This window comes from Rattus norvegicus, chromosome 4 (assembly GCF_036323735.1).
Source record: "Rattus norvegicus strain BN/NHsdMcwi chromosome 4, GRCr8, whole genome shotgun sequence".
Taxonomy (NCBI): Eukaryota; Metazoa; Chordata; class Mammalia; order Rodentia; family Muridae; genus Rattus; species Rattus norvegicus.
In genome coordinates, this window is record NC_086022.1 from 143,304,117 (window position 1) to 143,316,624 (window position 12,508).

At 43.1% G+C, this 12,508-nt stretch overlaps 1 protein-coding gene across 2 annotated transcripts in view; it reads left to right on the top strand.

Annotated features, from left to right (window-relative positions):
• Positions 1-480: 480 nt before the first annotated feature.
• Arl8b (ADP-ribosylation factor like GTPase 8B) overlaps positions 481-12,508 on the top strand; it is a 43,984-nt gene continuing 31,956 nt past the window's right edge. The window contains exon 1 of one of the 2 annotated variants that reach the window (XM_039108198.2): positions 481-820. In XM_039108198.2, coding sequence (XP_038964126.1) covers positions 698-820 — 123 coding nt within the window. In that variant the 5' untranslated portion in view covers positions 481-697. The remainder of the gene's footprint in view (positions 821-12,508) is intronic. The other variant, NM_001024332.1, reaches the window with a different exon arrangement.

Sequence of the window (12,508 nt, forward strand, 5' to 3'; positions counted from 1 at the left end):
GATTATTATGATTTATGTGTTTTGTTGTGGGAGTATGTGCACGTGCTTGCAGAGTGTACGACGGAGGTCAGAAAGCCCTGGATCTGCCCCCCCCCCCCCCCCCCCCCCCTCAGAGCTCAAGTTGTTGAGGGCTGCCAGACTGTGTGTGCTGGGTCCTGAACTCTCCGGTCCACCGAAAGAGCAGCAAGCCCTTTAACCTCCGAGTCATTTCTGTAACACTACCGTTTTTGCTTTTTGAACTTCTGATCCTCCTGCCTACACCTCTCTAGTACTGAAATCCTTGGCCTGCGACTGTGAGGAGCCCAATAAGTTGGGAAAAAAAAAATGGTGAATGAACCCACCATGAAAGAGAAAAAACATGTGACAAAGTGAATTGACACCAAGGCGATGACACTGTGCCTTGGGACGCACCACCAGGTGGCGATGTCGCCGGCGGGCGCTCGGAGTCTATGGGACCTCGCCGTTCTTGCCGTGTGCTTCCGCGGCTGCGCAGGGCTGGGCGTGGGGGGGGTAGGGCGAATCATATGACCCGCTGGGCTTCCTGGCTCCGGCCGTCGCAGCCTCCTATCTGTGTCTACCCGAGTCGCGCCGGGGGGCCCGCTGAAGAGCCGTTGGCGGGTTCCGGGCCGATACCCGCTCGTGGGAAGCAGTGTCTGTCGTCGTCCGCGCCCGTCCCCGCTCGCTGCCGGCCGCCGCCATGCTGGCGCTCATCTCCCGCCTGCTGGACTGGTTCCGCTCGCTCTTCTGGAAGGAGGAGATGGAACTGACGCTGGTGGGGCTGCAGTACTCTGGCAAGACCACTTTCGTCAATGTCATCGCGGTGAGCAGCCCTATGAGGTCGGCCTGGCGGGCGTCCGGGGCCTGTCACCTCCCTGAGGGCCGGGCCGTGCGATCCTTTGGGTGTGGGCCTGGGAGGTTTTAGCCGGAGGGTCAGCGCCGGAGGGTCAATTCCACATTGCGTTTTGGTGGGGGGCTGTGTCTTTAAGGCGGCCTGGAAAGAGTTAATCCGAGTCTGTCACAGTTGCCGCCTTTCGGGCTGTGGAGGCTGAAGGGTTAATTCCAACCTGTCACTTGCTCATCCGGACGGGTGAGCTCGGCCTTTTCCAGAACGCCTGCGGCCGGGAAGCCTCTCTGAAATCTCCACTTGGGACGAAGGAGCCGCATTGTGAAAGCAGGCAACCGGTGTGGGCGCATCTGTGAATGCCAGGGGGAGCCTTGGCGCCTCCAGTTCGCTTGGTCTTTGTCACTGGTCCACGGAGAGTCAGAGATCAAACTGATGGAAACTGTTGGCGTGACCATCCAGATCCCAGTATTTATTAAGGCAGGGAGTAAGGGCGAGGCGAGTCTCTGTTTCTCCAGAGTGATTGTGTTAAACGGGCGGATAGATGGATCTGCGTTCAACATAAAGTTAACTATCCTGCAGGGTTTGGTCTTTAGAGAGATTTTTTTTTCCTCCTAGAGAAGGAATTTGTTTGGATTGGGGCGTAGCTTATGCAGGCTCGGGGAAATTGCTTGGAGATTAAATACACTTAAATATAATGTGGTGGTTAATTCAGTGGGAGAGTGGTTGTTTGAGTTTGCGTCGGGGGAAGGAATGGGAGTGAATGTCAGTCTTTGGAGCTGAGGAGTCGTTGCACAGTCTTAGGGCTGTACTTAGAGGGTTGCACTTTACAGTTGTTCCGATGAGAAGTGGCCGCAGTTCTCAGACCTTCAAGAGGCTTGTTGGAATCCTCACACAAGAGACAGCTGAGCTGCCAGACTGGTTTGGCTGCACACTGCCATGGGAGAAACTAGGTAACTTGTGACTCAGTCCCTGCAGTAATAGAGCAACAGGCGTGAAAGACAGGAGCAGAGACTCAAAATTTCTTTTCGAAGATGGCTGAATATAACTATGAGGGAAATGCCTATGCTTCGTGTTGGGCTCTTTCTATATTGCCCCCACCCACACCCCAAGAGAATAAGGCAGAACAAACTTCAGGCTTTCTTTCATACCAGGACTTTTATATAGACTTCGAGCTGTTCGTTTTATATAACCAAGATAAGAATTGGCAATTCCTTGGCAGTCCTGTCTCCTCGACAAGATTGAATTGGTAATCGTGGGTGTGTTGGTATGGTCACTTGTATTTGCTGTGGAGGAGGAGTTAATGCAAGAACCTGCATCAATGAGTAGAATTCAAGAGACATACTGCTTACTTTTGTGCATATATTATCACTAGACAGTGTAGCTTGATACAACAAACCCGAACTTTTATGCCAAGCAGTCCTGGATTTGAAATCTGGATCTGCCACTTAGCAGCCTTGGGTCTGGTTGAGTCGATTGTGGTTTTCTGATCTATGAAGTGCAGATAACAATAGATTTCTTAAGAGAGTTGCTCTAAGGGCTTACCAGGAGGAGTAGGGAAGTGATAACATGTAGATATCTCTAGTGGCTGTACTACCCAAAGCAGGTACATGGAAAATACATTGAGAAAGGACGGAGCAGGCCTCGTTTCCTTTGACTCTCAGGCCAGTGTGGTCGGCAGTTGCAGATTTATGGCTCTTGGGAAGGAAGCTTCTTAAGCCCCCCTCCCTTCTGAATTAGATTCATTTTAACAACTATCAAATGTCAGCAGTGCTGTTGAAGTTAGTGACCCTCTGTTATCCGTCAATATTAGACTATATGATGGAGATAGTCTCTGTTAAGAAAAGATCCCACAAAAAAGAGAGGCTATGTTTAACTCATTTTAATCATTCCAAATTCTCTATATCATAAAATGTTACATTATCCCCCACATACACACATACATAATTATGGTCTGTCAATTAAAAATGTTAACACCCAAGACATGGTTGGTGATGCTTACCTGTAATTCCAGCATTTAAGAGGCTGAGGCAGAATGATAGTTGGAAGTCTGATCCACATCTGAACCCCGCCCAACACACATACTAAGAAGAAAAAATAATTTAGGGAAGAAGAAAAAAGGCTAGACTGTAAGTTGGCAGTGGGGTTTAAAATGCTGAGGAAGGGGCTGACTCCTTAGATACTACTAGCTTAACTTGTCTCTCATCCAGTCTTTGTTCTTTTGAGAGAGTTTCACTCTGCAGCCCTCTGTCCTTGAACTCATCAGGTAATCTGGGTTGGCAAACACTTGGAAAGCCACCCGCCCAACTCTCCCAGGTGGAGGGATTATAAACATTTTATCTAAAGTCCCTGCATCTACCTAAAAAGTGGAGGACTTTACAAAGATTGGGAAGCTTACTTTCTTTTATGTGGGGCTTGGTCCAAAAGTTGTTCTGTTCAAGAACAAAGATTCTCAGTTTCTCTGATGCTTTTAAACCTGAGATGGCACCTTGTTTATTGAGAGACATGAGGTGCAGAGTATTGTCATTTGTTCTGGATGGTATTGAAACACCTCTAGACTTTAATTTTCTGATATGATAGAAATGAAATATGTCTAGTTACTGTGTTAATGTTGGTGCAGTTGTGTAATCAGTCATGTGTCCTATATGTGTAATGTAATGTTTTGTTGAGTAATCATTTACTGGGACACTTAGATGGGTCACAGTATGTTTACTAAGAAATATGTAATTGCAAATTATTATAAGGTAAACTCTTGTAAACATTATGTATCTTATAAATGGATAGTGTTATAAAAGTGTATATTTCTTCAAATTGTGATTAATTGAAGTTAGTCCAAGGATAAGTTTACTACTGCTAAAAGTTAGGGAAAGATACTTGGCAAGATTGAAGAAGCCTAAATCTAGTGTGTTTTCTTTTGAGATGAGGTCTGGTTATATAGCTCAGTCTGGCCTCCAACTGGGAGTTCTTCTTCCTTAGCCTCTGGCCTGATAGTGTTACAGGTCTGTAGCACCACACACGGCCGGCCAGCTTACATATTTAAGAGCTTATAGATACTTTAAATCATCTGATTTTACCTTCATTTTACTGATGTGGCTGGGAAAGCCAAGGGTTCCAGTGACAAAGCTGACGGGTAGCCAGCATAGAATTAGGCACAGGCTAATGCATTTTACTGTTCTCATTTGCCACTTTCAGTCTATCTTAGAACTATAGAGTGGAGAATGGGAAGATATAGATCCTTTACAAATCTTTTTCTGGGATTGGAAAGATGGCTCAGCCATTGCTGCTCTTCCAGAGGACTTGAGTACAGTCACGCACGAATGTCAGGGACCACACAATTCCTTATAACTCCAGCTCCAGGGGATCCAATACCCTCTTCTGGCCTCTGAGAACACCTTGACTCACAGAAACACATATTTTAAAAGTGGATGTCATAAAAATTTTGTACTGTTCTGCCAATTGTGGTTAACTGAGTTATGTGTGATTGTGTTACATTGCTACACAGACACATACTTACACATAATTCAAAAGCATTTTTCTCTCTATAAAGTAAAGGGATATGTTGATTTCATATATTGTTTATATGATGATGCTAGGAACTGATCCCAGGTGTTTTGCAGTTCTGGATGGTTCTCATCAATTGACCACATCCCCAACCCCTAATCAAGGTGCTGATATAGTGGCATAAATTAGGAGAAAACGGTTATTCATGAATGGCGGGAGCAGTGGACAATCATGGATATTTACATAGCTAGCTAATAATGCACATTGTTATTGAGCTGTCTTTAGCATTCCAAAGCAGACTCATATTAAGTTATTTTTTATATTTTTGGTTGTGAGCCTAGCCTTTAACGGCTGAGCCATCTCTCCAGCCCTTAAGTTATTTTTTATAGACAAGGTGACACCGTATCCCAGGCTAAGCTTGACTCCCTCATAGCCTAGGCTAATCTTGACTCCCTCATAGCCTAGGCTAATCTTGACTCCCTCATAGCCTAGGCTAATCTTGACTCCCTCATAGCCTAGGCTGGCCTCAAACTTGTAATAACCCTTCTGCTTCCTGAGTTTTGAGGCACAGATATATAGAATCATACTTGGTTTTAATTTTGAATTATGTAAAATGGCTTATTTTAACTTGGGGTAATAATGGCAAAATCAGTTTTGTTTTTAAATGTGCTGTCTTATGTTTATATGTTAAATGTAGTGCACATCTAGTGTAGAGGCTAGCCTTCTGTATGTCTTAGATTCGTAGGTAAGGAGCCTGGGGCATTCTGCCGTGGGTCAGCCCTTTCTGGTTCTTAGATTCAGTCAGTTCTTTGATTATTGTTCTGTGTAATCTAAGAATCATGCAAAACTGTTCTCATCAAAATCCATTGTAGATGATGGTGTTTAAAGACTTGTTTGACCACTTAGTGAACTTCCTAGCTTCTCCCAGATTATCACTGAATTTGGAGGCAGAGAGGACTGTGCCTATATACTATATAAAATTTAGATTTGGAAGCCCTAGAGAGCTTCCCTGATATTTTTTTTTAAAGAAAATTTATTTATTCATGTGTGTATCTGTGTTTGGTTATATGCACAACTGTTCGCAGGTGAGTGGGGCACCAGGCTTGTTACAGGGGTGCGGGGGTCTGAACACCGGCCTTGATTATGTATTATGTACTCAGCCATAGAGGCTTCCATCGCTGCTGCCGTGGTTCTTGAGGTTAATACAGGCGGCTTGGAATTTGAAGGGCTATGAAGAGAGATATGGAAGGAACCACTTGTATTCCCATCATCTAGGTGAACTCACGTCAGTGTTTCAAAGCATTTTTGTCTTACTATTTTCAAGTGTGTGTCCAAATTCCTTTTAAGAACTTTTAGGCAGGCGAGAATGCTCAGCAGATAGCACTTGCCACCAAGCTTGAGCTCCATCACTGAGATCCACATAGTGGAAGAAGAGATCCAGTCCTGCAAGGTGCCCTCTGTTTTCCACAGAGACACTGCCTCATGTTCTCTCACCCTGGTACAGGAGCAATCTAGGGCCAGAATATAGCAGAATGTGTTATAAAATGCTTCCCCAAGCTTACAGGCAGACTGTCTAAGTACAGCCCATCCTTTTTTTTTTTTTTTTTAAATTTCTTTTATTTTCAGTTGCAAAGATGTGTGTGTGTGTGTGTGTGTGTGTGTGTGTGTGTGTGTGTGTATGTATGTATGTATGTAAAAAAAAAAAATCAGGATGTAGGGAATGGAGAGATGGCCCAAAGGCTGGAGTGTACTGCTCTTGCAGAAGACATGAGTTCAGTTCTTAGCACCCACATCAGGCAATTCACAACTGCCTGTAACTCTGATTTCAGAGGATCTGGTCCCTCTTGCCTCCTCGGGCACTTTAATTCTCATGTGTTCATACCCTGACAAATGCACACACAGATTTAGAACTAAAGGAATTTCTGCAGCAGGCTATAGGGCTTGAGCTAGGGTTCAGTCATTACTGTTGATAGAATGCTTCAGGGACAGGGACCCATCAACAGCATTAACTAGAACCAGGCAAGAAAAGCCTAGTTTGTCACAGAAAAATTTGTCATTGTAGCATATAAAATCCATTTTTGCATTTGCTGCAGGAAGGACAAGGAAAAGCGTCTCTCATGACCTGGAGGCCACCACCTACCTCACTACCTTCAGGAACTGGTAGCCCTTTGTACCTGTAAATGGCTTCACCATGCTTACAAACACCTGCACTGTTGATATGATTTCAGGTGACACATTTTAGGGCTTGCAGGAGGCCTGCCATCAGGGAAAGGCACCACAGTAATAGGAGGTGTTTCCCTGGTACAGCAGCAATCTAGGCCAGAATATAGCAGTCTGTGCTATAAAAAGTTCACTGTAGCTGAACTTTTCAGTGCTTTACACTTTACATATTTGATCATTTCCTCATCATAGAACATGAATGGTTTTCAGGGTTTTGCCATTTTACCTCAGTCCTGCATTTCTTGAGGACGAGTTCTGGAGTTGCAGTGAATGAAAAGATTTGAACATACTTCTATCATGTGGCCAGATTTCATTCTAGAAAGTGAATTCCAGTGGTGAGCTCTTCTGAATAGATACATCTCTACATTAAAGTTGGACATCGGGAGCAATGCCCATTTGCTTTATGCAAGGTAAACAGCTCTTACATTGGCAGCGTTTAGAAACTGCTTTGCCATTTGTTGGTGTTTAGGCAGAGCACATTTTAAGGAGTGCCTTCCTTTTGTGTCAATAGCTGCTGGCACTGGGACTCTAGGCAGCTTTTTTTCTAGAAAAGCTTTCTCTTTTCTTTGAGTCTTACAGGCAGACTGAAGTACAGCTCATCGTCTTAGCTTTCTAGTGGTTTGCTGTACAGTTCCTTGTGGATGGCATGTTCTAGATTTCTGGTATTTCCAAGTGTCCTTATTTAACTCTTTGGTTTTGTGGTAGTGCTGGGATGCTGCTTGCCTCTGTCTCCTTCCTTACAATCATTTTTTCCCTGAGTTCTCACAAGATGGAAAGAGAACAGACCTGCAAACTGTCCTCTGACTTCACCACACACTCTATGTATAATCAAGAATTCACTTGCATATTGTTTGTAATTGTAAAGTTACTTTGTGTTTTTGAAGGTCATATTTAAGAAAAACTAGGGAAATATATAACCCATTTGCCTACTATTTCAGGTAAAAGATTTGAGGCTTTTTGTGTTTTGTTTTTGTCTTTCAAGATAGGGTTTCTCAGTGAAGTCCTGGATTTCCTGGAAACTCACTCTGAAAACCAGGCTGGTCTAGAACTCAGATCCTCCTGCCTCTGCCTCCTCAGTGTTGAGATTAAAGGTGTGCCTCCCCACCTCCCAGGCCGGCTTTAGTTTTTCTAATATGTGACAATTTCACTCAGAGGCTTCAGAGTCCCAACTACAAGCCTTATGCTCTAAGAGCATTCTATTTTAAAGGTTCTGCTTCTTAAATTAGATGCTGGCTCTTGTACTTGGATCTAGTTTCATAGTTTGTCTAGTGTAATACACTAGAATGGTTTTCTTTTCTATTATTTTATTATCTCTTCTGTGTGTATATGTGTGGAGGTCAAAGGACAGCCCATTGGAGCTAATCCTCCCCTTTGACCGTGTGAATCCTGGGGATCAGGCTCAGGTCACCAGGCTTAGTGGTGAGTACCTTTACCTGCCAAGCCATTTTACTACCCCACAATGATATTCATTCATATTCTCTCTCTCTCTCTCTCTCTCTCTCTCTCTCTCTCTCTCTCTCTCTCCTTTCTTTTGACTTTTTATTTATTTTATGTATGTGAATACACTGTCTCTCTCTTCAGACACACCAGAAGAGGACATTGGAACCCATTACAGATGGTTGTGAGCCACCATGTGGTTGGTGGGAATTGAACTCAGGATCTCTAGAAGAACAGTCAATGCTCTTAACCACTGAGCAGATTCTCCAGCCCCCAGAATATTCTTTTCTCATCAAGAAAAAAACTTTTAAGTTTTAAAAATGAGTAGAGATTTAGGGATTACTTAGTATTCTCTAAGGGAGCTCATTGATATACCTGACATGCTGGCTGTCCAAGACTGGCTCAGTCCCCAGTTCTGTAAAACAGTGTGCCTATAAACATGTCTTTAGAAGTATACGGCAAAGTCATTGTAGGCTTCAGGTATCTAAGAAGTAGCCTTGGGCTGGAGAGATATAGCTCAGCAGTTAAGAGCACTGACTGTTAGAGGTCTTGAGTTCAATTCCCAGCAACCACATGGTGGCTCATAACCATCTGTGATGGGATCTGATCCCCTCTTTTGGTGTGTCTGAAGACACCTACGGTGTACTCATACATAAAGCAAATAAATCTTAAAAAAAAAAGTCACATTTTTTTCTCAAAAATTGACTTTTTTTCCTCTTAAGCTGGGTTAGAAAGGAAATCATGTGTTTGTAGAATGATAGTAAAATATTCCGTATCAATTTACTTAACAATAGTTAATTTAACATGGTCAAAGTATTACTATGAGGCTAAATTTATTAGCATATGCGTTCTGTGTGGTCCAGTTTACTTGATCTATGTTTAGAAGTGACTATGTGAGTTAGAAGGGTACAGCTTAAGAAGCACGAGCCAGCTATACTCCCTGGTTTAAGACCCGACTTCTGCTGCACTGTTCTTTGCAAGACCTCTAACTCTTATTCTAGTTTGCTTTCTAATGTTATAGTGATAAAAACCATGACCAAAAGCTAGTTGGAAAAGGAAAGGATTTATTTATTCTTATACTTCAAGGTAACAATTCATGTCTGAGGTAGTCAGGACAAGAGCTGAAGCAGAAGCCACAGAGGAATGCTGCTTACAGGTGGGTTCCCGTGGTTTGCTGCTCAGCTTGCTTTCTTATACAACTCGGACCACAGGCCCAGGGCTGACCCCACTCACGATGAGTGCATATTCGAATATGGAATAACTTGAAGAAAAGCCAAAAACGTAAGAGGATGAGGAAGGATGACTAAAGCAGTGGACACAAACATGTATCTAATTGTTTTTCTAGTTTTACTTCTGTCATGGATTTTTTATGGGTTTGGTGGTAGCTAAATGAGAAAATACATTTTATACTGAAATCAGCATGGTAGAGTCAGTATAAAATTTAATATGCCAATTCTAGCCATATACAAGCTTATTAAGTTGTATAGAGTTTTAGCCTGGTTAAGTTTGGTGCATGATATTTTTGTTTATTTGCTGTTTTTTAAGAAAGTTTATAAAAGTCATTAATGAAGAAAGTGCCTCCTAGTCGTGCCCTCAGGTCTCTGACAGAGAGAACTCCTTGGCTCTAGGTTCCCTGTTGGCAGGTATGTCTGTGTTTGTGTCAGGTTGACAAAACCTGACCAGCACACCCTAGTGCCTGATTCCTTGTGTGTAAAATGGGTGTGTAAAGTAGGGTGTGTCTTCCAGCGTGGTTGAGTCAGTATATAAAAACTCTGAGCAGTGGACACATGGGAAGAGACTATTTTTGTAACTCCTGTGTCACTGGCTGAGATACCTCATCTTATAGGAATGGTTCTTTGTTTTGTCTTGTGACTTGAGAGGCTTCAGTCAGTGTTCACTAGTGCCCATGCTCTTAGTCAGAATGTTAAACTGGCAAGATTGTGTGGCTTAGCATACTTGTAACTTAAAAAATCACATGTATGTACAAATTGTGCACACACACGTGTGAGAGTTGCTTGTTTTCGTCCATCATATGGGTCCATCAAACTTGGCAGGGTTGGCAATAAGTGCCTTTATCCACTAAGCCATCTCGCTAGTCCTGTTCTAACTTCTTGGCATTGGGAGCAGAAAGAGGAAACAGAAAGGGATCAGGGATAAGGTATATTTATTTCCCAAGGATTTGCTGTCATGACCTTTCCCCAACCAGGCCCTACCTCCTACTTTTGGTCTACTTTGCATAATACTGTCATACTATGAATCCATCAAGGGCTTCATCTCAGTGTGGGGGTTCATGGCTGAAATCCAGCATTCAGGAGTCTGAGGAAGGAGTTACAGGCCAGCCTCAGCAATGTTGGTCTAGGTTAACCCCGGATTATAGAGGAAACCCTGTCTAAAAAACTCAAACTAAACAAAACCTAAACATACCCATCATGCCTATGCACATCCCAGAGATATGTTTTACTGCTCTACATATTTCCGTCTAGTCAGGCTGACAAGATTTACCATACGTTTTAGCTATCATACTACTATAATCTGCTCACCTCAAAAGTGGGGTGATAACACTGATAACTTTCACTGATAACACTCTGACTGCCCAGTGTGTTTGGTACATACTGAGTGCTCAGCTCTGTTATCCAGTAAACCAATAGTATACAAAATATAAAATATATTAATTATATAAATTAATATTAATATAATATAAATTAATATAATAAAATATCAATAAATACATATTAATATATAAATTAATTATATATTAAAATTTTAATGTAAAATCAAAGTATAATGTTAAGGGTAGGTTTTATGCCTGACGCCCTGGCATACACCTTAATCCATCCCAGTGCTCCAAGGCAGAGGCAGGCAGATTTCTGTCAGTTCTGAGTCTATATAATGAGTTCTAGGCCAGCCAGAGCTACTAAATGAGACCACGTCTCAGAAAATAAAAAGAAGGGGGTGGGGGTGGGGGGTGAGGAGACAACACCAAATGGGGGTCTGGAGCCAGCATGTTTGGGTTTGAATATTTCAGTGGCCAGAACGCATTAGTGGAAGTATTTCTCAGCTCCTTTCCTTCCTCTGGGAAGTGAGATGATCGTTAAGCTACAGAGTTGAGAATTAAATAAGTAACTGCTTGCTTAGCACTCTGCTAGTGCTAGAACATATTCAATAAATGGTCACTACTTAAGGCTCCTTGTGTGGTATTTAGGTTCAATTCCTGTCCAAATTTCACTTGATAGTACTTGGATTAGTAGCTTTTGTTTAGGAAGTAAGCCTTTTTTGCTTAGTCCTTGGAAATTTTTGAGTGTGTAGAATTTAATCACACTAAGACAGACTGAAAAAGATCTTCAGTCCTAGATTAACTAGTAATCGCTCACCTCCTCGAGGCTTTGGAGTGTGAACCTTATGATAGGCAACCACTCTTCCATTAAGCTAAGTTCTCAGCCTCATTTTCTTTCTTGGCTAAACTTGATGTGTGAATAGTGTATTTAAGCTGGCTTGGCAGTGCAGGCGGGTAATACTAGCCCCTCAACGTTGTAATTATTAAAAAACAATTCACACTGTCGCCGGCTAGGCACTGGTCCGTGGTCCGGGTCTGTTCTCAGCCCGGTACACAGCCGATTGAGACCACATGTTTCCCCTTGCCAAAGCCTCTCTCACCAATGCTGTCTCTGCCTCTCCAGAGCTCTGAGATAGCTCTTGGTCCCTGCGGGCAGCTGTGGGTGTGCTCTCACCAGCCGGCGCTCTGATCGCTACCTTTCCCCCTGAGCTCAGTCCTTGCCTAATCTTCCTGTCCCAAAGCCTGGCTGAATTCTGCCTCACTTAAGTTCTTTCCCTCTGGCCCACCTGAGTCACTGCGGAATGGAAAACTCCAGGCAATCTTAGTTTAGAATCAACAGATAATACAATTGCTGGGTGTGGAATCTATCATCCTAAGTTCATCAACTATTCTATGTTAGAAATCTCCTGGTGGTGGATCCTGGTGAATTCTGCCACCAGATTTATTAATCCCCGGCCTACATCTTGTTTGCTTTGTTCCTCCTCTCAGTCCAAAACGCCTGATCCTTTCTCCCCTCTTGGACCCGGAAGGCCCGCCTCCTCCTTGCTCAGTGGTTGGCTTCTTGTCATCTTTATTACCCAGTCAATCAATTAGGGAAAAATTCCTCTACACCTCTAGAAGCTGAGGCAGGGGGATTGCAAGTTTTTAAAATTACTATGTGCACAAATGGAAAGTAACATTATAGTCTTCCCTGAAAGTCCCATCTAAGCATGCCCTTGACCAGAACTCCAGCATTCTGGAGGGAGGGGCCTTGGTTAAGGGCCAGTTCTTTCTTCCCTATGGCCTCTGTCTCCTTACCATCTTGTGGCATAAAGATGCAAATCACATCACTGTTTCCTTAAAAGACACTGAGGTTTCCTCACCAGCGTTGGTTTAGTTCTGTGTTCCTAGCCTCAGAGTTCTAATCTAAGGTACAAGATTCCAGGTCTTCAAATCATTCCTGAGTTTCCATAAAC